Source organism: Hemiscyllium ocellatum, chromosome 5 (genome assembly GCF_020745735.1).
Source record: "Hemiscyllium ocellatum isolate sHemOce1 chromosome 5, sHemOce1.pat.X.cur, whole genome shotgun sequence".
NCBI lineage: Eukaryota > Metazoa > Chordata > Chondrichthyes > Orectolobiformes > Hemiscylliidae > Hemiscyllium > Hemiscyllium ocellatum.
This window is the reverse complement of record NC_083405.1, coordinates 128,861,269-128,886,122: the sequence shown is the minus strand read 5'-3', so window position 1 is coordinate 128,886,122 and position 24,854 is coordinate 128,861,269. Positions and strand designations below refer to the sequence as shown.

The 24,854-nt window shown below is 41.1% G+C and overlaps 1 protein-coding gene across 4 annotated transcripts in view; it reads left to right on the top strand.

Moving 5' to 3' along the window:
* nktr (natural killer cell triggering receptor) overlaps window positions 1-24,854 on the top strand; it is a 206,075-nt gene that overhangs the window by 113,941 nt on the left and 67,280 nt on the right. For 3 of the 4 annotated variants that reach the window (XM_060825195.1, XM_060825193.1, XM_060825194.1), the window contains exons 3-6: window positions 6,570-6,644; window positions 17,341-17,448; window positions 19,159-19,203; window positions 19,952-20,039. In XM_060825195.1, coding sequence (XP_060681178.1) covers window positions 6,570-6,644; window positions 17,341-17,448; window positions 19,159-19,203; window positions 19,952-20,039 — 316 coding nt within the window. Of the gene's footprint in view, window positions 1-6,569; window positions 6,645-17,340; window positions 17,449-19,158; window positions 19,204-19,535; window positions 19,567-19,951; window positions 20,040-24,854 lie in introns of those variants that run through there. The other variant, XM_060825196.1, reaches the window with a different exon arrangement.

The window sequence follows — 24,854 nt, the reverse complement described above, 5'->3', positions numbered from 1 at the left end:
CGTACAAGAAGTTTGTCACCCCTGTGTTAAAGTACCTGTTCAAGACTGCTCAGGGAATCCCTGATGGGCTTGACCTGTAAGCCTCTCTTGGTTCATCCCGGAGATCGTACTCTGTAGTAGTCTGGAATATAAAACTCTTACAGACCGTTTAGTTTAAATTATTACCTTTATTTACCAATGACATCAATGTTACACTATAACATAGATACCTACAAGCCAGGCTTGAGCGAAGGTTTTAAAACATTTAGAGAGTAGTGGCTCTAGCTCTTACCATTAAGAGCTCTCTCAGGCGACTCCCCTTGTTGCTGCAAACAAGCTGTCTTTATACAGAAATTGGTACTGAGATTACAAAAACACTACATGTCCTTAATCAAGGATGCTGTCCTTGGTGAAGCTAGGAGTGTTTGTGTATGTGTCTTTTGGTCTTCTAATAATGTAGTCCGTGGTTTCTTGGCCAGGTTAATGTTGATTGATGTCAACGGGGCTGTTGCATCAAAGGAGACCATTATTTCATCCCCTTCTATCTTAGTGTCTTTAGTCTTCAGTAATTCTTGGGTGGAGTGGATGGAGTGGCATAAGTCTTCTACCAAGTATTTTATGCCAATAAAGGAAACAACACACTGACCAAATATTGAACTACAGAAGCAATCATCCCAACAGCCACAAACAAAGCTGCATCAGAATATTATTTCAATGAGCCAACACACACTGCAGCACAGAGGAAAATCACCTATACTATGTATTCAAGAAGAACGGGTACCAGTCCGTTTTCTCAGCAGCAAACCCAAACAAGCAGACAAAACACGTCCATAAACCCTACCTACCCTCCCCTACATCAAAGACCTCTCGGAAATGACTGCCAGACTACTCAGACCCCTTGGCATCATGGTAGCCCACAAACTCACCAAAATACTAAAACAGCAGCTAATGAACTTGCAAGACCCTATACAGACAACAAGCAAAACTAATGTCATTTACAAAATACTGTGTAAGAACTATAACAAACACTACATTGGACAAACAGGTAGAAAATTAGCCACCAGGATACATGAACACCAACTAGCCACAAAATGACATGACCCTCTCTCAGTATTATCCTTACATACAGATAAGGAAGGACACCACTTCGACTGGGATGACACATCCATCTTTGGGTAAGCTAAACAGAGACACGTACGAGAATTCCTAGAAGCATGGCATTCCAACCGGAACTCTATCAACAAACACATCGAGTTAGACCCCATCTACCACCCCCTGAGAAAAAGGACAGGAAATGACAATATCACCATAGGAAATGTCATCACTAACCCAAAGAAACCAAAACATATAAATAGAAAGCAGGAATCATCTACACTGCTTTGCCTGAGGCCCACTGAAGATGTTACCTAATAGGGTGATGCAACATCTGGAAATGAACATCAGCTCAGTGAGCAAGCCTACATCCATACCCATTACCCTTGCCTCCAGCACCCCATTGTTAACTGCAAGTTCTTATCTGATCTGAGCCATGCTCAGCTGAACCTCTTATTTCACAAAACTTAATTCCTTCCCGACCTGCTCATAACCTATACTCATTCTCACCTTTATTGAAGGAACGGAAGTTGTTGGTCACCTAGAAAACTTGAGACGAGGTGTCAGAAGTTCATAACAGATCAGCCTTGTTTGGGACAAACCAGGCGAAGTGTTAAATATATTTCTGCAGACAAACTGCAGTAGAAATTACCATTTATTCATTCTGCTAGAAAACTAACAATTGAAATTTGTGTTTTATTGTAGCGAGAAATGGCTTATGAAAATTGCTGGAAGGCACAGATATAAAGCAGTGCAGGTTTTTTAATATCATGCAGCATTTTTCCCCAAAGCTTGTAACCTGAGGTAGATGAAATATTTTATTCATGGTCTGCTTCTTTCGTTGTTAGCTCTTCATTTTGTTTTTCAATTTTTTTCTGGGAAAGAAGCTAGAAAACTGCCTTCAGGCCTCAAATTGTGCTGCTCCAACAGTTTATTTAAGAGAATAGCCAGATGCCTGTCTGCCTTGGACTGAGATGGGGAGGTGAAATTTAAAAAAACTAATTTGTGTATAGGTGACCTCTTGAAATTTCAGAGTTTCTTTTGTCCTCGCTTACCTTGGAGATGTTGATTCCTGCAAAGTTTGAGTTCTGTGCCTGTCACTTGTTCTCTGATACTTTGTTCAAGTGGTTACATTGCTCTATGTATGTATGTAGCACATATGCCTTCAACCAGATTGTCAACTGACCTTCTCAAAGTTAAAGATATTTTGTAATAAGTGGCAAAGCTACAAGAGGAATGAATTCTTGCTCTTTCTCCAAACTAGCCTTGCCACCCACTGTGGGTCCAGTAGGTATATTGATAACCATGGCTGCTTTGTGCTATTGATTTTGTTATCCCTTTTGTGAGTTAAGGTCTGGCTGTAGTTCCAATTACAAGACTGCAGAATAAGTAATGTGTTTCATTACATATAAAGCATTTTAACTGCTTGCTTTTGGGAAAAGGAAGGGATGATTATGGATGTGAAAAAAATCAGAGCTTTTTCTTTCTTGCCTATGATTCTGGATTATTTATGAACTGTTAATAAACTTCAAAGTCTTCAACAGAACACATGGAAAAGTAAAGCACATTTGGCCACCATTAGGTTATTTGTTGTGCTGCTGAGTGATAGAGCAGATTTTCCAAGTTCAGGTTCGCAATCCAGAGATGGGTGTAGACCTTGGCACTTCATCTGTATGTGAGAAAGCCTTTCAGGTGAGTTAACCCCATCTTTGCACAGGCACTTCTATTGACCATTTGTGATGACACTGTCTTCACATCAGCCTAATCTGTCAATTTGGAGGAGAGTGCAGAAAACTTTTAAATTAAGCTGAAAAGAATCCTGACACACAGTTGTGTGCGTCAACTGATCTCAAGATACCCAGGTACAAAGTGATGAGCAAGAGTGGCAGAGGATTGTGTGTTGTCAATGAAAGGTTTGAGGAGAGATTTGTTAGTGATGTGTTCAGAGGTTGTAGAGTAAATATGTTTAGATTGTTTCCTGAAAAATGCCCACAGATTTAAAAATTTGCCCCAACAAAGTTTGCACTTGAGATTTCATTTCATTTCAGTTTTGCAAAGACTCTCAGATACCATACTTCAACTACACTCAGTCCTTTTTATCTGAGAGAGATGGGTGCACAGTTCTTCTGTATGGGTATATGAATAGGAAGGGTTTGGAGGGATATGAGCCAGGTGCTGGCAGGTGGGGCTAGATTGGGTTGAGGTATCTGGTCGACATGGACGGGTTGGACCGCAGAGTATGTTTCCATGTTGTACATCTCTGACTCTATGACTCTAAGCACAGACGTCACCAAGGCTGCCTTCTATCTATCACATGTTTAACAAACAGACTGTGTGGAACTGGATGAGACCATGAAATGCAGATGCTCACGCCCAGATGACGCTGGACATATGCATGTACAAATACATCGTTATGCATCCCTGCTCTTTTGGAGGTGTTTCAGATATTTTTGGTGCAGCTCAAACTCTCTGAAAAAGTTCAAAATAGGGTCTGTGATCATGAAAACACTGATCCTCCAGTATCACTTCAGTGGAATGAGGACTGGCTGTACTGTTAAGGGCAACCTCCTTCAAAAATTCCTCAATGCATAGGACATGAATTTGGGATGTGCTTGATTGATTACTGACACATTTGATAAAGGGCTCTTCAACCAAAGACAATGCAAAACTACTGGTTTAGACTCTGCTTGGGCTAGAGCAGGCCTGGATTCCATGACCATCTACCTCAAAGCATTGCAAAGGAGTCAGGTTGATACATAAACCCACTAGAACATTGCTAAAGTTCTAATTTTCTATCAGTAGCTTGGCAGAGGATGTTAACTGAACTAAAGATGACCTGATAGCTGGATGAATAATAGCTTCATTCTGTATTGCACTTGCAGTGATTCATGTGACCTCCAGCAATGCCTTCATTGTATAAATAATAGTGACTGCCTGAAATAAGGATGTAACTATTAAATTGCCAAATATCCAACTAATGATAACAAGTCAAAAGTATATATGGTGGCCACACTCCAACTTGCAACCTGCCCAGCTCCAATCACAATTATTCAGATGTTGCTCAAGTATTTTGAAGACCTGCGTTTGATCAAGGCTGATTCTTTAGTACAGTATGGAGGGCATGCTGCTTTGTGTTGTGGATTACGATATAAAAGTTCCTGAGGAATTATTTGAAAAAGATGGCATTCTCCCACCATCCTTGCTAACACTTAGCCACTAACCAAATCAATGTTTAATTCACTGTTTGTGCAATTTTTTTTCATATTGGATCAGGTTCCCTAGGGAGACTTTGGAAGCAAATAGTGTTGATTATTTTAAATGTATTAGATTTATTTCAGAAAATAATATTTTAGTGTGTAAATAGTTTAAATGCCGACACTTAGCATGGACCTGTCATTTCAAAAGCTTTTTATCACTGAGAGTTTTCCTCATTTTTGAATCCAAGTTTCTTGTAGCTAATGGACGGAGATGTTATTCTTCTACAATTCTTTTGTTAATACTCTACAATGTTTTGTGTGATCTGTGACTAGAGGAACGATAGATTCTTTTACCAGGATAACAGTATATAAATATTGCAAAGAAGCCTACTCGTGCATTTGTGGTCAATAGGAACTGAGTGTAAGGACGTTAGTCATTTTAAATGAACTCCTAAATATCTGTATGATTTTATTAAAAATCAGACTGTTTATTTAAATAGACTACCTTACCGAAAGTGAAATATCTACCATGGCACATATCAGCAGAGTTGAATAGTTCTTATATCACTAAATTTTGTTTAGCCAAATAAGCTAACATGTGCATTTTAAATTGCTGCCATTTTTTACATGCAGTGGAGATGATGCTTGAAAGAATAATTTGTTCATTATGAAGTGCTTTCTGATGTATTGAGAATTTAAATGGTTATGTTAATGCAGTTTATGCTTTCAATCTATGTGCTTTTCCCATGTTTTATGAAGATTAAGCCATACAGCACAAACAGGTGCTTCAGCCCATCTTATCCATGCTGACCGGGTTTCCTAAACTGAACTATTCCCATTTGGCCCATAGACCTCTAAACTTTTCTAATCATGTACCTTTCCAAATGTCTTTTAAATACGATAATTGTGCCTGCCACTACCACTTCCTCTGGCAACTCATTCCATTTATGCACCATCCTCTGTGTGAACAAGTTGCTCCTTAAGTCCCATTTAAATCTTAAACGTGTTTGCACTAGTTTTGGACCTCCCTACCCTGATGAAAAGACCTTGGCATTCACCTTCTCTATGTCTGTAGTGATTTTATAAACCTCTACAAGGTCACCCTTCTGTCTTTTATCAGAAAATAAGGATTAGACAATAATGATTAACGGTTTGGGTTTAGACTAAATTTTGTGCGTAGAATGATTACCCATATTTGTAAAGTTGGAACATCCTTTTGAACCCCATTGATATTTTATCTTGGAGCATGCTCTCTTGTGTTTGCACAGTGCAGTTCAAAGGATCTGTTTCCTCCACTATTGTCTGCATTATTCAAGGTACCTCGCACAGTCATCACATATCCAAGGAATCAAATTATGATGATGCCTGCAAGTTCACCAGAACTTAATTTGCAGCCAATCACCAGTGAGCACACAAAAAAATGTCTTATCAGTAATTATTTACAGCAGTGTTATTAATGCTCTGCTTGTGTTTTGGGAATGTGTTCAGCCTTGTCAAAACATTCGCAAATGGTAAGATCAGGATTTATAGCTTGTTCAATGCTGCACACTATAAATCTCCCAGAATGAATTTTCATGCATTTGTGCTGACTAATCACATTGAATATTCAATTAAATATTTTAATGAGCAAAATGTTAAAAGATCAATTCAACTTATGCTGCTGGCTGGGTAGATTATGGTCTGGACATGCACACTTATACTCTATCCCACTCATAGTTCAGTCATTTTGATATTGTTGCATGGGAGACTGCTGATTTAACTGCATTGCTGAAATCACCACCTGAATGTATTTTTAGAATTTAGGTTCGTGAAGATCTATTGCACCACTTTTTTGTTTAACCCTCACATTTTGTAGCACAGTTCTCCTTAACCATTTCACCATTCTCTACATTCCCAAGTAATTAATTGCAAGTGGAGCTAAGCAATATCCAGTTACGAATATTTCACTGCCTGTACAGAAGTATTCTATTGACGTAGACCAACTTTATGCATTTGATATGTTAACCCAACCACATTTGTATTTAAAATGACGTTTTTTTTAAAATCATTTACGTGGTTGTGATATTTGAAAGGAGGAGGATTAAGTGATAGATTTTGAGTGAAGTAAGCTCCTTTGGAGAAAGTGCTACTGACAGCACGCTTAATCAAGAAAGCAGGATGTCTGCTCGGGTGTCATTCTCGCTCATTAACACTTTACCTGTGGTGCTGCTGACGCTATTCAAAGATATATTTGAACTGCATATGTTTACACATTTTATCCCCAGAACCTGAGTTAATTTCCAGTTTTTTTTCTCATTTCAGTGGGCCGCATTGTCTTTGAATTATTTTCAGATGTCTGCCCCAAGACCTGTAAGAATTTCCTCTTTCTCTGCACAGGTATGTAAATAATTTTAAGCAGATAGCAGTTAGGCGTTCAGATCTGTCAGAGCAGAAGGAGACACCGGTTTCTTCTGCACTGAGTGCAAAAAAAAAGAAATTGTATAACGTTTAATTTTTAAAAAACAGTATATAAGTAAAAGATGGATTTGCAAACCCAGCTGCCTTTATCCGCTAGATTTTCAGTATTTTCTGTTATAACCACAGTTTTTCTCTGGGTTCATGCCAGAAGCAATAAAATTCCTTGTTTTAGTTGGCTTCAACCAGTTCTATTGGTGCGCTGATGGTGATTCTTCTATGGCCACCATCATTTATGATGGTTGTTCTTTAGTGGGAAGCTTCATTAGAATAGGCATTTCCACTCATACTGTAGTTTTCTTCTTCCTTCTCTCAGCCAGTGCAAAGCATTCCATCTCATGATTTGGGTGAGAAATTTTGTAGTGTAGTCAGCAAAGGTTTAACGTTTTGTTTCAGCCTCCAACTTCCTTTTAAGCATATTGACTTTATGTTGCCAGAGGCATTTAGTTGTTACTTCAACCTTCCTGGGTGCAAAATGTTATTTTGTTGAGTGCTGTGCATTTTGTTACATAGGAAATGCTGGATGCAGTCAACTGGTCAATCCTTTTGACAAGCCCCTTTTTTTCAGTTCGTGCCTTAATTTATATCCTGAAGTTTTTCTTTATTTCATGCCGGTGTCAAGTTGTCAAGAATTTGACAATTTTGAGACTGAAATTGTGCAGCTGTACCTGGAAGAAGACTTGCATGTTATCTGTTTGTTGTTCCAGTGGCGTTGTTCACGGTATCATGACTCAATGCGGTAGTGTACTAGAAATTATGCCCAGTTATTTCAGGAGTCTGCTGAGAAAGATATGGTGAAAGTGAGGACTGCAGATGCTGGAAATCAGAGTCAAGATTAGAGTAGTGCTGGAAATGCGCAGCAGGTCAGGCAGCATCCGAGGAGCAAGAAAATCAATGTTTTGGGCAAAAGCCTTTCATCAATAAGATAAGGGCTCATGTTGTCAGAGGCCAGGTACTAGCACAGATAGAAGCTTGACCATCTGGCAGAAGGCATAAAGTGCAGATAAAAGAGTCCTTCTCAGAATAGAAGCCAGTGACTAGTGGTGTTTCACAAGGGTTGGGACCACAACTTTTCACTTTATACATTGAAGGCATTCTGGCTAGGTTTGCAGATGATGCAAAGATCAATAATATTGAGGAGGGGCAGATAATATTGAGGAGGCAGAGAGGCTGCAGAACAGAGCAGACAGGTTAGGAGAGTGGGCAGGTGAACAACATGGAAAAGTGTGAGATTATGCTCTTCGGTAGGAAAAACTGGGGCATGGACTATTTTCTAAACTGGGGAGAAAATTCAGAAATCTGAAATGCAGAGGAAACTTGGGAATCCTAGTCCAAGTTTCTCTGAAGGTGAACTTGCAGGTTGAGTCAGCAGTTAGCAAGCAAATACAATGTTGCCATTCATCTCAAGAAGACTAGAATATAAAAGCAGGGATGTACTACTGAGGCTCTGGTAGTGTGAGCAATTTTGGGCCGCATACCTCAGGAAAGATGTATTGGCCTTGGAGCAGGTCCAGAGGAGGTTCACAAGATTGATCCCAGGAATGAAAGGCTTAAAATATGAGGAACGTTTTGAGGACTCTGGGACTATACTCAATGGAATTCAGAAGGATGAAGGGGGATCTGATTGAAATTTACACTGGATGGCCTGGACTGAATGGACGTTGGGAAGATGTTTCCATTCGCAGGAGAGATGCTGAACTGAGGGCACAGCCTAAAAGTTAAGGGAAAGCATTTTAGAAGGAAGGTAAGGAGAAACTTCTTTAGCCAGAGAGTGGTGAATCTGTGGAACTCATTGCCACAGATGGCTGTGGAGGCCAGATCATTGAGTATGCTTAAAACAGAGCTAGATAAGTTCTAGATTGGCAAGGGGATTCAAAGGTTATGGAGAAAAAGGTGGGAAAATGGGTTGTAAAACCTATCGGCCATGATTGAATGGTGGAGCAGACTCGTTGGGCAAAGTGGCCTAATTTCTGTCTTATGGTTGTGTGGAGTCACACAAAAATTACAGATTTTAAAGTACGTACACACAGCTCCCCCTGATTTTCAGAACCAGGTTGTCAGACAGCATGGACCAGGTTTCTGTACTTGGAAGGAATTTGTAATTATTACAAGCCACAGGTAAATGGTTATAAACCACTGGCATATAATTTAGAAATGAAAACTCTAATCGTTTTTATAAAATCCCTCTTAAACAGACAGGGAAAAAGGTTATGGACGAAGGAAAGCTGGAAGGTTGTTCACTCATTCCTGTTCATTTGTTTTAGATGCTTCTTATGATTCCTTTGCTGGTCAAAACGTTACTCTTCAGTTATAGAGTCATAGAGATGTACAGCATGGAAACAGACCCTTCGGTCCAACCCACCAGATATCCCAACCCAATCTAGTCCCACCTGCCAGCACCTGGCCCATATACCTCCAAACCCTTCCTGTTCATATACCTATCCAATGCCTTTTAAATGTTGCAATTGTACTAGCCTCCACCACATCCTCTGGTGGCTCATTCCATACATGTACCACCCTCTGCATGAAAAAGTTGCCCTGTAGATCTCTTTTATATCTTTCCACTCTCACCCTAAACCTATGCCCTCTAGTTCTGGACTCCCTGACCTCAGGGAAAAGATCTTGTCTATTTATCCAATCCATGCCCCTCATGATTTTGTAAATCTCTCTCAGGTCACCCCTCAGCCTCCGATGCTCCAGGGAAAACAGCCCCAGCCAGTTCAGCCTCTCCCTATAGCTCAAATCCTCCAACCCTGGAAACATCCTTGTAAATCATTTCTGAACCTTTTCAGGTTTCACAACATCTTTCCAATAGGAATGAGACCAGAATTGCACGCAATGTTCCAACAGGGGCCTAACCAATGTCCTGCCCAGCCACAGCATGACCTCCCAACTCCTGTACTCAATACTCTGACCAATAAAGGAAAGCATACCAAATGCCTTCAGTATCCTATCTACCTGCGACTCCACTTTCAAGGAGCTATGAACCTGCACTCCAAGATCTCTTTGTTCAGCAACACTCCTTAGGCCCTTACCATTAAGTATATAAGTCCTGCTAAGATTTGCTTTCCCAAACTACATCACCTCTCATTTATTTGAATTAGACTCCATCTGCCACTTCTCTGCCCATTGGCCCATCTGGTCAAGATCCTGTTGTAATCTCAGGTAGCCTTCTTTGCTGTCCATTACACCTCCAATTCTGGTATTTACTGCAAACATACTAACTCTACCTCTTATGCTCGCATCCAAATCATTTATGTAAATGACAAAACGTAGAGGACCCAGCAGCGATCCTTGTGGCACTCCACTGGTCACTGGCCTCCACTCTGGAAAAACAACCCTCCACCATCTACCTTTGAGCCAGTCCTGTATCCAAATGGCTAGTTCTCCATGTATTCCGTGAGATCTAACCTTGCTAATCATTCTCCCATGGGGAACCTTGTCGAACACCTTACTGAAGTCCATATAGATCACATCTACTGCTCCGCCCTCATCAATCCTCTTTGTTGCTTCTTCAGAAAACTCAGTCAAATTTGTGAGACATGATTACCCACACACACAGCCTTGTTGACTATCCCTAATCAGTCCTTGCCTTTCTAAATACGCATACATCCTGTCCCTCAGGATTCAGTCCAACAACTTGCCACACCGAGGTCAGATTCACTGGTCTATAGTTCCATGGCTTGTCCTTACCATCTTTCTTAAACAGTGGCACCGTGTTTGCCAATCTCCAGTCTTCCGGCACCTAACCTGTGACTATCGATGATACAAATATCTCAGCAAGAGGCCCAGCAATCACTTCTCTAGCTTCCCACAGAGTTGTAGGGTATACTTGATCAGGTCCTGGGGATTTATCCACCTTTATGCGTTTCAAGACATCTAGCACTTTCTCCTCTGTAATATGGACATTTTACAAGGTGTCACCGTCTCTACATTCTATATCTTCCATATTCTTTTCCACAGTAAAAACTGATGCAAAATACTCATTTAGTATCTCCCCCATTTTCTGTGGCTCTACACAAAAGCTGCCTTGCTGATCTTTGAGAGGCCCTATTCTCTCCCTAGTTACCCTTTTGTCCTTAATATATTTGTAAAAACCCTTTGGATTCTCCTTAATTCTATTTGCAAAAGCTATCTCATGTCTCCTTTTTTGCCCTCCTGATTTCCCTCTTAAGTATACTCCTACTTCCTTTATACTCTTCTAAGGATTCACTTGATCTATCCTGTCTATACTTTACATATGCTTCCTTCTTTTTCTTAACCAAACCCTCAATTTCTTTAGTCATCCAGCATTCCCTATACCTACCAGCCTTTCCTTTCATCTTTCTCCAGATGCTTCCCCTTGTTTACAAGAGACATAAAGTGGCTATTTAATTTGACACGGGTCAAAACTCCTGAGGGAAAGATAAACTGGTTTTCTTCAGGTTTAAAATGAGTTTTGACTGCAGAAAGTAGCGAGTCAAGCCCTGTAGTGGTGGCTGTTAAAACACACCTTTCTGTTTTGTTCCCAGCCATAAGTTCATTTACCTGAGAACCAACCATATGGTTATTGGAGACAAAAGCCTTTTGTCATCTATAATCACTAGTCTATAGACCAATCAATTCTTCTTACCACTCAGCTGTACACAGAACCCCTTAGCTGAAAATGTGTTGCTGGAAAAGCGCAGCAAGTCAGGCAGCATCCAAGGGACAGGAGATCCGACGTTTCGGGCATAAGCCCCCCTTCAGGAAGAAGGGCTCATGCCCGAAACGTCGACTCTCCTGCTCCTTGGATGCTGCCTGACCTGCTGCGTTTTTCCAGCAACACATTTTCAGCCCATATCCCTCTAAGACAAAAGTGAGGACTGGTTGGCTAACAATAAGCTAAGTGGGGATAAATGAGTGCTATTCTGTTGGCAAACAGTAACTAGTGATGTGCCTCAGAGACCGCAATTATTCGCAATTTACATAGATGATTTGGAGTTGGGGACTACGTGTAGTTTGTCAAAATTTGCTGATGATACTAAGATGAGTAGCAGAGGACTGTGAAACTTTGCAGAGGAATGTAGATACTTTGAGTGGGCAACGGTCTGGCAGAAGGAATACAATGTTAATAAATGTGAAGTCATCCATTTTGGTAGGAATAACAGTAAAAAGGATTATTACTTAAATGTTAAACGTTGCAGCATGCTGCTATGCAGAAGGGACCTGGGTGGCCTTGTGCATGAATCACAGAGGATCGGTTTGCAGGTACAACAGATAATTAGGAAGGCAAAAGGAATTTTGTCCATCATTGCTGAAGGGATTGAGTTTAAAAGCGGCCGTTTAGGGTGCTAGTGAGGCCACACCTGGAGTAGTGCATGCAGATTTGGTCTCCTTACTTGAGAAAGGATGTACTGGCACTAGAGGGGGTGCAGAGAAAGTTCACAAGGTTGATTCCAGAGTTGAAGGTGTTGGCTTATGAGAAGAGAGTGAGTAGACGGAGTTTATATTCATTGGAATTGGAAGAATGGGGGCAATCTTCAAGAAACATATAAAATTATGAAGGGAATACATACGATAAATGTCGAGAGGATGTTTCCATTGGCAGGTGAAACTAGGACAAGAGGGCATAACCTCAAAATTAGAGGAGAATCAAATTTAGGACAGAATTGAGAAGGAATTTCTTTATCCAGAGGGTTGTAAATTGATGGAATTCCCTGCCCAGTGAATTAGTTGTCACTACTTCAGTAGATGTTTTGTTGAGCAAAGTTAGCTTTTTTTGAACAATAAAAGAATTAAGGGCGGATAAGTGGAGCTGAGTCCCTGAAAAGATCAACTATGATCTTATTGAATGGCAGAGCAGGCTCGAAGGGTCAGATGGCCTACTCCTGCTCCTAGTCTTATGTTCGTAAATGGGCTTGTGAACATTGACGCCACTGAAACAACAATAGTGATTCTAGTCCAATCCATAATACCTTGCTCTTCCTAACTTCTGTTATGTGCCTTTTCCAACTGTACAATACACAGTAGCACTGTCTCAAACAGAAAACCATTCCATTCAGAGAGAAACTTTCTTGTTTTTCTCTCTCTCAAGTTCTCATTGTGTTCTGGTCCACCAGTACAGGCTGGCTCAACCCAACTGCAATTAGTTTCCTCATTACGTTTTGCTTCTTTGCTGTGCATGCTCAAATGGATGTTACTTTAATGCCACAATCAAGAAACCAACTAAGCCGTTTCAGAATACTTTCAAGTTCGCCCTGGTTGAAAAAAAAAGTATGTGCCCTTGTCAAGTCTCATGGGTCGTCACAGGAGACTGACCACTACAGGAGCAGTGGATTTAAGTGAGCTGTCCCAGGCACTTGGTCAAAGACATCTGAGGCTTACCATGAATGATTAGACAAAGGAGGGTCAGTGGAGTATCATGTACAGGAACCCAGTATTGAAGAGCATGTACAGGCTGAGGAAGAATTGTGCTGTGGAGCAATTTTACAGTGGTGCAGAGGTAATGAAGAAGTGAGGAAGCTAGTGTAAGGCAGCACGTTTTGCAAATTGGTTGCAGAGTCGCATTGAACCTGAGCTGCAAACTAATTGTTTCTTCACAGGTGCTGCCAGTGCTGTTGAACTTCTCCAGTACTTTGTTTTTATTTCAGATTTCCAGCGTTCACAGTATTTTGTTTTTTAAACTGCTTTCTTTCCTCCACATCTCTTCCCAGATATGGTGTAACATTAGTTTTTAAACTGTTGTCACTGTGGGTAGATAAAAACTAGAAACTAGGAGCATGAATCAGCCATTTGGCTCTTTGACATTGCAGCACCATGTAATATGATCACAGCTGATCCTCTATCTCAATGCTGTATTCCTGCTTTCTCCCAATACTCCTTGATGCCTCTAAAATCTAAATATGTACCTATGTCTTTCTTGAATATATTCAGCCTTCTGTGGTAGTCTACTAGTTTGTTACGCTTAGAATGAAGATATTTTCCTGAACTCAGTTTTAAATATATCTTGAGCCCTCTGATTCTAGACTCCCTAACCAGAGAAAACAGTCACCCTGCATCTCATCTGGTCCAAGTCTGCAAGAATTTTATCCATTTTAATCAAATCCGATCTTATCTTTATAAACTCAGTGAATAGAGGCCCAGTTTGAATCTTTCCTCATAAAACAGACCTGCCATCTTTGGTATTAGCCGAGTGAACCTCCACTCCATTCCCTCTATTACAAGTGTACCATAGAATCCCTACAGTGTGCAAGCAGACCATTTGGCCCATCAAGTCCACACTGATCCTCCAAAGAGCATCCTACCCAGAACCGCCCACCAATCCTCTCCCTGTAACTCTGCATTTCCTGTGGCTAATCCACCTAGCCTGCACATCCCTGGACCCGATGGGCAATTTAGCATTACCATTCCACCTAACCTGCACGTCTTTGGTCTTCCTACTTAGCTTCGGTACGGAGACCAAAACTAACCTCATACTCCAGATGCAGCTTAGGTTTATTGTCAAATGTATTCAAATGAGTGCAGTGAAAAGCTTATAAGTCACTAGTTATAGTGCCATCTTAGGTGCAAAGATACCTAGGTACAGATTCCTCAGTTACAGATTAGTTACGCTGTAATTAATGTCACCAGTATGATCATCGCCAATGACCACCACTTCTTGACATTCAAAGGCATTGCCATCACTAAATCCCCCACTATCAACATTCTGGGAGTTACCATTGATCAGAAACTCAACTGGACTCACCACATAAACAAGAGCAGGTCAGAGGCTAAGAATACTGCTGTGAATAACTCACCACTTGACTCTCCAATGCCTGTCCACCATCTATAAGGCACAAATCAAGAGGATGATAAAAAGCTCCCCACTTGCCTGGATGAGTGCAGCCCCACCAGCACTCAAGAAGCTTGACACAATCGAGGAAAAAGCAGCCCATTTGATTGGCATTAAATCCACAAGCATCCACTCCCTGATGCCCAGTAGCAGCAGCGTGTACTATCTACGAGATGCATTGCAGAAATTCACCAAAGATCCTCCAACAACATCTTTCCAAATCCATGACCACTTTCACCTAGAAGCGCAAGAGCAACAGATATATGGGAACACTGCCACCTTCAAGTTCCCCTCCAAGCCAATCACCATCTTGACTCGGAAATATATCACCGTTCCTTCACTGTCACTGGGTCAAAATCCTGGAATTCCCTTCCTATAATGGCATTCTGGATCATTTCGCAGCGGTTCAAGAGGGCTGCTAACCAACTTCTCAAGGGACAACTAGGGATGGGCAATAAATGCTGGTCAGTCAGTGATACTTGCATCCCACAAAACGAATAAATGAAAAAACACCAAGGTTCTATCTTAAGTACAGACTACCTAGGTACAATCCTAAGTTACGGAATGATTGAAGGAAAAAAAAGTTACATTACAGCTATACACATTATGACCATAGGCCAGAAAAACAAGAAGCAAAGTTAAAAAGATAAACATCACAGTCTGTCTCCAAGGACTCTCTGCAGCAGACCAGCACAGAGGCCCTTCCACATGGTCAGACTGCTGTCTGCAGCCACCCTCTGCACTGGGTCACTGGTCTCTGTTGTCCCTGCTTCAGGTCACTGGCATCCTCACTTTGGGGCATGGTAGCTGTTGTCCCTGCTTCAGGCCGCTGAGGCAACTTTGGAGGCCTGGAGTTGGAGACTAGGACCGGGTGTCCAAGGCCGAGAGAAGGGAGGAGAAAGGGGAGAAAAAAGAACAGGAGGAGAAAAAAAATGTCTGACTCAGCTGCCATCTGGTCAGCGGTAAAGTAAGACTTTGTAGTCTCACCAAGTCCCTGTATAACTGTACTAAGACATCTTTACTTCTGAACATGACTCCCCCTGTAAGGAAAGCTGATGTACTATTTGCCTTCCTAATCACTTGCTGTACCTGCTAATCGACTTTCATTGATTAGTGTAAAAGGACACCCAATCCCTTTATACATCCAAACTTTCCACTGAAATAACTCCACAAAAGCTCCTCACCAAGTCACCCTTTATTTCCACTTAGAACATCCTTGACACTAATCCAGTTCCCTCAGAGCCAGCTCCTGAGTGACAGGATCTCTGATACTCCTGTTTATATCTGTCAGCTGGGGCTCCCAGATTGGGTTAGCTGAACAGCCCAAATCAGGGAACTCTTATTCTGTGAGTCAAGTTTAGAGTGATGCTGGAAAAGCACAACCGGTCAGGCAGCATTCTGAGAAGCAGAAAAATTGATGTTTTGGGCAGGAGTCCTTCATCAGGAATGAGGCTGGGAGCCTCCAGGGTGGAGAGATAAATGGGAGAGGGCGGGGGAGAAGGTAGATGAGAGTGCAGTAGCTGGATGGAGGTGGGGATGAAAGTGATAAGTTGGAGCGGATAGGTGGGAAGGAAGATTGGTGGTAGGACAGGTCATGAGAATGATGCTGAGCTGGAAGGTTGGAACTCTGGTAAGGTCGGGGGGGGAGGGGAAATGAGGAAACTGGTGAAGTCCACGTTGATACGCTGGGGTTGAAGTACGCCAGGACGGAAGATGAGGTGCTCTTCCTCCTGGCATTGGGTGGTGAGGGAGTGGCGATGGAGGAGACCCAGGACCTGCATGACCTCGGCAGAGTGGGAGGGGAAGTTGAAATGTTTGGCCACAGGGCAGTGGGGTTGATTGGTGTGGGTGTCCCAGAGATGTTCCCTAAAACACACTGCGAGAAAGCGTCCAGTCTCCCCAGTGTAAAGGAGACTACATCAGATTCTCTGATCTCCAGCATCTGCAGTCCTCACCTTCGCCTCGTATTCTATGAGGTCCATCTGGCTGACCTTGTTACAGTTAGTACACCCACTATATTTAAATAATACTCTTTATATCTGTTTTATATGCTGAGGTGTCTAACTTCACACCAAGCCTTATTGTACTGCATCTTCCATGTGTTTGCCTACTTTCTCCACTTGTCCATATCCCCTTGCACCCTCCTCACAACTCATAATTTCTGTCCAACTTTGTGTCAATGTTGTCTTGATAGTCAGCAAACTTTGAAATGTTGCATTCAGTTCCTCATCCAGGTCATATCGATGTATCATCAATAACTGGAACCCAAGCAATACCCAACTAGTCACTGCCTGACACCCGGGAGGGAAAAGACCCATTTATTCCCACTCTCTGTTTATTGACTGTCCACCATTTTTTTTTATCCATACCAAAAATTAACCCCATTAAATGTGCTTTAACTCTGCCCATTTAGCTTTTATGAGGGGCTTTATCAGAAGCCTTCTGAAGTGGTGTAAGGTTATCAGAATCATGTCCTTTCCATATTTGTCTTGCTAAAATATTAGTTCTGCTACTGTAAACTGTGATAAAGTTGTTAAAAGAATTTCTGCACAGTACCTGGTTGTAATGGTAGTCAATGGTATCTTCTAGAAGTTGTTGGGTTAATTGTTAAGCATCTATGTATTTAAACACACATGTTCCAGAAGATTGCAAAAGGCTCTTTGTTTTTGCAGAAGGGTCTGGCTGACCTCCACTCTTTGCAGAGAGTACTGGACTATCGTTATTTAAAGGGAATGACCCCATTCAGAAGAAAAATTGAAACCTATTGCAGTTAGGTTAGTTATCCTGTTTTTTAAAAATCTCCTAATATTGTTTTATCTCTTGCAGGTGAAAAAGGATTAGGAAAAAAAACTCGAAAGCAACTTTGCTATAAGGGCTCCACTTTCCACCGTATTGTAAAAGAATTTATGGTCCAAGGTGGTGACTTCAGTGAAGGTGGGAAATGTGTAATTTGCATTCTGTATTAGTTCAACTGAAGTGTTGCCAAGGCATTGATTACTGGATTGTGGACCGGTTATTAAAATGTCTCTCTGATATAACTATTTTTGTAAATTTTGACCACATATAAAGTGACAAAAAATGTGTTTGAGAAGGGAAGGTGCTTTCCTTAAAGCCTTCTTTTTAGAACTGTGACCTTGATCTTGAACTGTTACTGAATACAGGTTATTATGTTGATGCACACTGAACATTCTTCTCCCATCTGTGTTCTGGGGACATGCAGTTACTTACAAGAAGCAAGGATTTTGTGCCTCATTGGTATTGTCCCTGCCTTTGGTGCAGAAAGCCTAGATTCAAGCTTCACTTGCTCCATGGTGTGTCATAACGTGAATGAACAGGTTGATTAAAAAAGCAACTTAGGTCAAATAGCCCAGTCTTGGTGTACAAAGCCTACTCTGCCATTTGATCAAATCATTACTTGTTTGATATGGCCTCAGGTTTGATTTTTCCTGAGAACCTCCAATGTCCACTGGTTTCTTTGTAAATCAAGAATCTAACTGGCTCAGCCTTAAAAATATTCACTGATCCTGCTCCATTTCTCTTTGGTCTAGCGAATTCTTTTCCCCAGTGAGTCTTTGGGAGAAGAAAAATTGTCCTCACTTCCCCCTTAAAAGGGATACTCATTTTTAAACTATAATCCCTAGTTATATTGGAGTTGACTTCACTAATGAAGAAGCAGTGTTCCGAAAGCTTGTGATTTCAAATAAACCTGTTTGACTATTACCTGACATCCTGACTCAGAGTTAGGGGCACTACTACTATGCCACAAGAACTCTCCCTTGTCAACTCTGTCAAATCCCCTTCATAATTTTGAACATCTGTATCCAATCTCCTGGTATCTTTGTTTGTTCCAAGTAGAATACCCCAGCTTCTCTAGCCTGCCAAGGTAACTGAGAAGATAACGTGAAACGATTAAGTTCTTGATTTCTGGCAAATGTCCACTGTGTCCCATCAAAGCTTAGCTGGCCATTTTAAGGTGAATAATCCATAATTGGACACAGCACTTCAGCTGAGACTCAATCTATGTTCATAGACATTTAGCTTAAATACTTTGGGGTTTTAGTATTCTTGTACCTCTGTGTATGAAGTGAAGGATCACGTGGGCTTGCTTTTTTATCCTACTTGTTTCAAAGATTTGTTACCCAGAACTCTGGCAGGTTCTTCCCTGTGTCCCTGTTTGTACTATACAATATGTTGCTTCATTGTGTGTTGTATTTTCACTTTTTGATTAGCAGTCAATTGAATCTTATCGTGGTCAATGGAAACTTTGCGTGCTCAAGGAGGGAGAAATACTGCATTTTCCATTTGTGGTAGAACAGGGTATTCTTTTGGGAATGAACAGTGTTTAACCAAGCTTCAATAAAATACTGCTTGATATTTTATTAATCATCTTTGTTTTGCAAGCATAACGTGGCAAGATTTGGGAAGCATTCACGGTGATATCTTCTCATGCGACTGAAAGTAGAATGAAGAATGTTGGAAATGAAGACCTTTTATGCTTTTTGTGCATCTGTCTGGCAGTATAGTGCAGATGGAAAGACATTGGCCAAACCTAGCCTCAAAGTTCCTGTGTAATATACTTTTTATTAATTGTACAGAAACATTCAGTGTGGAGCATAGTGTTACTCATTCACCTGTGATTCTTAGGTAATGGACGAGGAGGAGAATCTATTTATGGCGGATACTTTGAAGGTAGAGACATCTTTTTAATTTCATTACAAAGCCCAAATTAATCAGTTGATTTACTAAATAGAAAACTCCCTCTAACAATACGTGAATAGCATTGCTTTTAATTTCCTCACCTGTTGCATGTAGCTAGTGCTTGAAATGTTGCATGCACAAAATAGATGCATGAATTTGGGCTAATTGTTTCTTAGCGTGTTCACTGTTAACTACAAAAAAAAGTGAATTAAAAGGTAAATTATTATGCAGTAAGCTCGCAACTTGCAGCATGGAGGTTAGGCAATTTATTCATGAGAAAACCTATCATCCTGCCTAAAACTTTCAACATATTCTTTTATTTATAGAGAATGTGATCTTTTGCAAAATGAAAAGGTAAGAAAAAAAAGCTAAGTAACACAATTAAAACACACTCCCTTGCACCCTCCCCAGCAAGTACCATTATTGGCAGTGAGTTGATGGAATATATGGTCCAATTTTCTTTATTGCTTGCAGACTTTAAAGAAAAACAAAAAAAACACTCACGAAGACACAAAAACAAATTGACATTGCTCACCTAGAGCATTTAGTCCACTAGTTTCAGTACTGGTAATATAAGACAATTTGAAATTTGTGTTCCTCCTCAACACAATATTTTAGTAAAATGCTGCGGTGAGGCCTAAAGCAAGGCTGTTACTCTGTTGTTGGTGCAATTGGCAAGTAGACGACAGCCACTCTGTGGAGCCTCTCAAAGCTGACCAGCTCCTCCTTTCTTGCACAGATGAGAATTTTGTGCTCAAACACGACAGGGAGTTCCTGTTGTCAATGGCAAACAGAGGAAGAGATACAAATGGTTCCCAGTTCTTCATGTGAGTATGACTCTTTGTTATCTTGCCAGCATCATATAGGGAAGTGCCATTCATCAGAAAGATGGTTGTCCACATACATCAATGCCTGTAGATGTTGAGCAGTTTGCTTTTGTTTTCCAAATCAAAAAGTTATTGGGACTGGGTAAACTTTTACAGTTCTGCATGCCATCATTTCACGTTAAGTGCAGGTATTTTTTGAACTGCAGATTTGCTTAGTATTCCAGAACATAAAGATGCCAAACAACATTAGTTTTATTTTCACAAGGTCCGGATTTATAGGAATAGTCTACATACTGCCCTACCTTCTAGATTTGCCTTACAGTCCTTTGAAGGTTAAGGAAGGAATACTTGGAGAAGAGATTTTTTGAATTGGCTACAGCTATTCATATATTTTCATCCCTCTTGGTTAAGGTGGAAGTGCAGCTTCTTTACAATGCAATCGTGAAAGTCTAGGTGCATACATGACACAAAGGCTGGTATTCAACTCATAGATTGCTGCAGAGAATTATGAAATAACAGCAAAATAAACTGGATGCAGGAAATCTGCATTAAGAACCAAATAAAAAAATGCTGGAAAATCTCAAAAAAATCGTGCAGCATCTGTGGAGTGAAGCAGAGTTAATTCTTCACATCAATAACCTTTCTGATGATAGGTCATCAACCTGCAATATAAAATCTTTCTGTTTGCACAGTTGCTGCCTAAACTGAAGAATTTTTCTAGGTATTCGGGTTCTTCATTATGAAACAAACCCCAAAAGCACAGACATGAACTTCTAAACTTTTAAGAGAGTTTTAACAGTCTCAACATTCTGATGTTTATTTTCTTCTCCCCATTTCATTATTGTTTTTTCTTTATTTCTTGTTAATACACTGCATTCCAATACTTATGTGCATCATTAAATATGCGTAAATGCTTGTCTGTTTTGCTGAAACAGTATCCAGCTAGTTAGTGGGTAAATTTCATTGAAATGAAGGAACAACAGTGGGCCATTCAAGAATGATGCTCTATTCAGTAAGCACAAAGCTACTCTGCTTGTGGTCTGAACTCAACCTTCAGTAAGAACAGAGAAGATGGTAAAATTAGAGGGGGAGGTGTGGCATTGTTGATCAAGGACAATATTACAGTTGCAGAAAGGATGTTTGGGACTCATCAACTGAGGTAGTTTGGGCTGAAGTTAGAAACAGGAAAGGAGAGGTCACCCTGTTGGGAGTTTTCTATAGGGCTCCGAATAGTTCCAGAGATGTAGAGGAAAGGATAGCAAAGATGATTCTCAGTAGGAGTGAGAGAGACAGGGTAGTTGTCATGGGGGACTTCAACTTTCCAAATATTGACTGGGAACACTATAGTACAAGGACTATAGATGGGTCAGTTTTTGTCCAGTGTGTGCAGGAGGGCTTCCTGACACAGTATGTAGACAGGCCAACAAGGGGCAAAGCCACATTAGATTTGGTACTGGGTAATGAGCCCAGCCAGGTGTTAGACTTGGAAGTAGATGAGCACTTTGGTAATAGTGATCACAATTCTGTTATGTTTACTTTAGTGATAGAAAGGGATAGGTGTATACCAATGGGCAAGAGTTACAGCTGGGGGAAAGGCAATTACGATGTGATTAGGCAAGGTTTAGGAAGCATAGGATGGGGAAGGAAACTGCAGGGGATGGGCACATTAGAAATGTGGAGCTTATTCGAGGAAAAGCTCCTGTGTGTCCTAGATAAGTATATACCGGTCAGGCAGGGAGGAAGCTGTAGAGCGCGGGAGCCATGGTTTACGAAGGAAGTGGAATCTCTGGTCCAGAGGATGAAGATGGCTTATGGTAGGATGAGATGTGATGGCTCAATTATGGCACTTGAGGGTTACAGGGAAGCCAGGAAAGACCTAAAGAGAGAGCTCAGAAGAGCCAGGAGGAGACATGAGAAGTTGTTGGCAGATACGATCAGGGTAAACCCTAAGGCTTCCTATAGGTATTTAAGGAATAAAAGAATGACAAGAGTAAGATTAGGGCCAATCAAGGATAGTAGTGGGAAGTTGTGTGGAGTCAGAGGAGAAAGGGGAAGCACTAAATGAATATTTTTCGATTATTCACTCTAGAAAACAACAGTGTTGTCGAGAAGAATACTGAGATACAGGCTACTCGAGTAGGTGTGATTGAGGCTCACAAGGAAGAGGTATTAGAAATCCCGCAGAATGTGAAAATAGATAAGTCCCCTGGGCCGGATGGGATTTATCCTAGGATCCTCTAGGAAGCCAGGGAGGAATTGCTGAACCTTTGGCATTGATCTTTAAATTATCATTGTCTACAGGAATAGTGCCAGAAGACTGGAGGATAGCAAATGTGGTTTGCCTGTTCAAGAAGGGCAGTAGAGACAATCCTGGTAATTATAGACCAGTGAGCCTTACTTCAGTTGTTGGTAAAGTGTTGGAAAAGGTTATAAGAGATAGGATTTATAATCATCTAGAAAATAATAATTTGATTAGGGATAGTCAGCACAGTTTTGTGAAGGGCAGATCATGCCTCACAAACCTTACTGAGTCCTTTGAGAAGGAGACCAAACAGGTAGATGAGAGTAAACTGGTTGATGTGGTGTATATGGATTTCAGCAAGGTGTTCGGTAAGGTTCCCCACAATAGGCTATTGTACAAAATGCAGAGGAATGAGATTGTGGGAGATGTAGCAGTTTGGATCAGTAATTGGCTTGCTGAAAGAAGACAGAGGGTGGTGGTTGATGAGAATTGTTCATCCTGGAGTCCAGTTACCAGTGGTGTACCACAAGGGTTGGTATTGGGTCCACTGCTGTTCGTCATTTTTATATACGACCTGGATGAGGGTGTAGAAAGGTGGGTTAGTAAATTTGCAGACTACACTAAGGTCGGTGGAGTTGTGGATAGTGACGAAGGATGATGTAGGTTACAGAGAGACATAGATAAACTGCAGAGCTGGGCTGAGAGGTGGCAAATGGAGTTTAATGTGGACAAGTGTGAGGTGATTCATTTTTTGGTCGGAATAATCAGAATGCAAAGTATTGGGCTAATGGTAATCTTCTTGGTAGTGTAGATGAGCAGAGATATCTCAGTGTCCAGATACACAGATCCTTGAAAGTTGCTACCCAGGTTGACAGGGTTGTTAAGAAGGCATACAGTGCTTTAGCTTTTATTAATAGAGGGATCGAGTTCCGGAACCATGAGGTTATACTACAGCTGTACAAAATTCTGGTGCGGCCGCACTTGGAGTATTGTGTACAGTTCTGGTCACCACATTATAAGAATCATGTGGAAGCTTTGGAAAGGGTGCAGTGGAGATTTACTAGGATGTTGCCTGGTATGGAGGGAAGGTCTTACGAGGAAAGGCTGAGGGACTTGAGGCTGTTTTGATTGGAGAGAAGAAGGTTGAGAGGTGACTTAATAGAGATAATCAGAGGGTTAGATAGGGTGGACAGGGAGAGCCTTTTTCCAAGAATGGTGACGGCGAGCACAAGGGGACATAGCTTTAAATTGAGGGGTGATAGATATAGGACAGATGTCAGAGGTAGGTTCTTTTCTCAGAGAGTAGTAAGGGTATGGAATGTTTTGCCTGCAACAATAGTAGATTTGCCAACTTTAAGTACATTTAAGTCGTCACTGGACAGGCATATGGACGTTCATGGGATAGTGTAGGTTAGATGGGCTTCAGATTAGTATGAAAGGTCAGTCCAACATCGAGGGCCGAAGGGCCTGTACTGTGCTGTAATGTTCTATGTTTGCAACCCCGACCCCAACCATTTAAGTCCTGACTCCCCTGTCTATCAAAAACCATATGTAATTCGCCCTTCAACTTACTTGGTGACTCTACCTCCACTGCATTCTGTAGAAGATAAGACCACATACTAATGATCTCGGAGAAAAAATTATCCCCTGTCTTATTCTTAAATTGTGTCCTCTAGTTCTACTTTTGCCACACAAGAGGAAACTTCCTCCTGGTAGCCACCCTTTTTAGTCCCTTCAAGATCCTGTAAACATCAAAATAGTCAATTCTCAAAATTGACCTCTGGCTATAATATGGTGCTCAAGGCCATTTTTCCAGCCACTCAAGCCTTGGACATGAACAATTGGCTTAATGCGATAATACTGAACTGGTCAGTGTGAGAAGCACTGCATATTAAAATATTAAGTTGGTTCATTAAGGAAGTTCCGGATTTTATGTTTGTGGAATTAAATAGTCAGGTCTAGGGAAACAAAACAGGAACTGCAGTGAGTCTCAGAAGATCTTAAAAGGACCTCCTGGTTTCTGAATCCAACATAAGAAGATAATCTGTTTTAGATTGAACAAATTTGGCCAGTGCGCTAAAGAAAACTGTCCTTCAAATTAATCTTATGGGATCTCTTGCATTTAACTGAGGGGACGGACAGGGGCTTCAGTCAGCCCTCATCTAAAATGCTCACATAGTATAGCATTGCCTCAGCACTGTCCTTTGGTGCTTAGAGTCGAACTTGACCCTAAATCTTCTGACTCTAAGACAATGTGACCAAGCTGAAATCTCTTAAATTAAACTGTGCCAGTCTGTGCATCTTCCCTTCATTTCATAATAGCATGAATAACTTAAAAGATAGGTAATTTCACAATATTGAACAGTCTGAATGCCATGCGAATAATGACTGTGGCAGTGAGCAGAAGTAGAATCCTACAACCGTGAGATTTTTCTCTCCTTGAGTGTAGTTAGATGATCTGATCTGAAGGTGCCCTTGATTCACTTACCACAGTACTAGTGATTTACCTATTCTGAACAGTTTTGAATCTGGGTTAGGTAAAAACAAGGACTGCAGATGCTGGAAACCAGAGT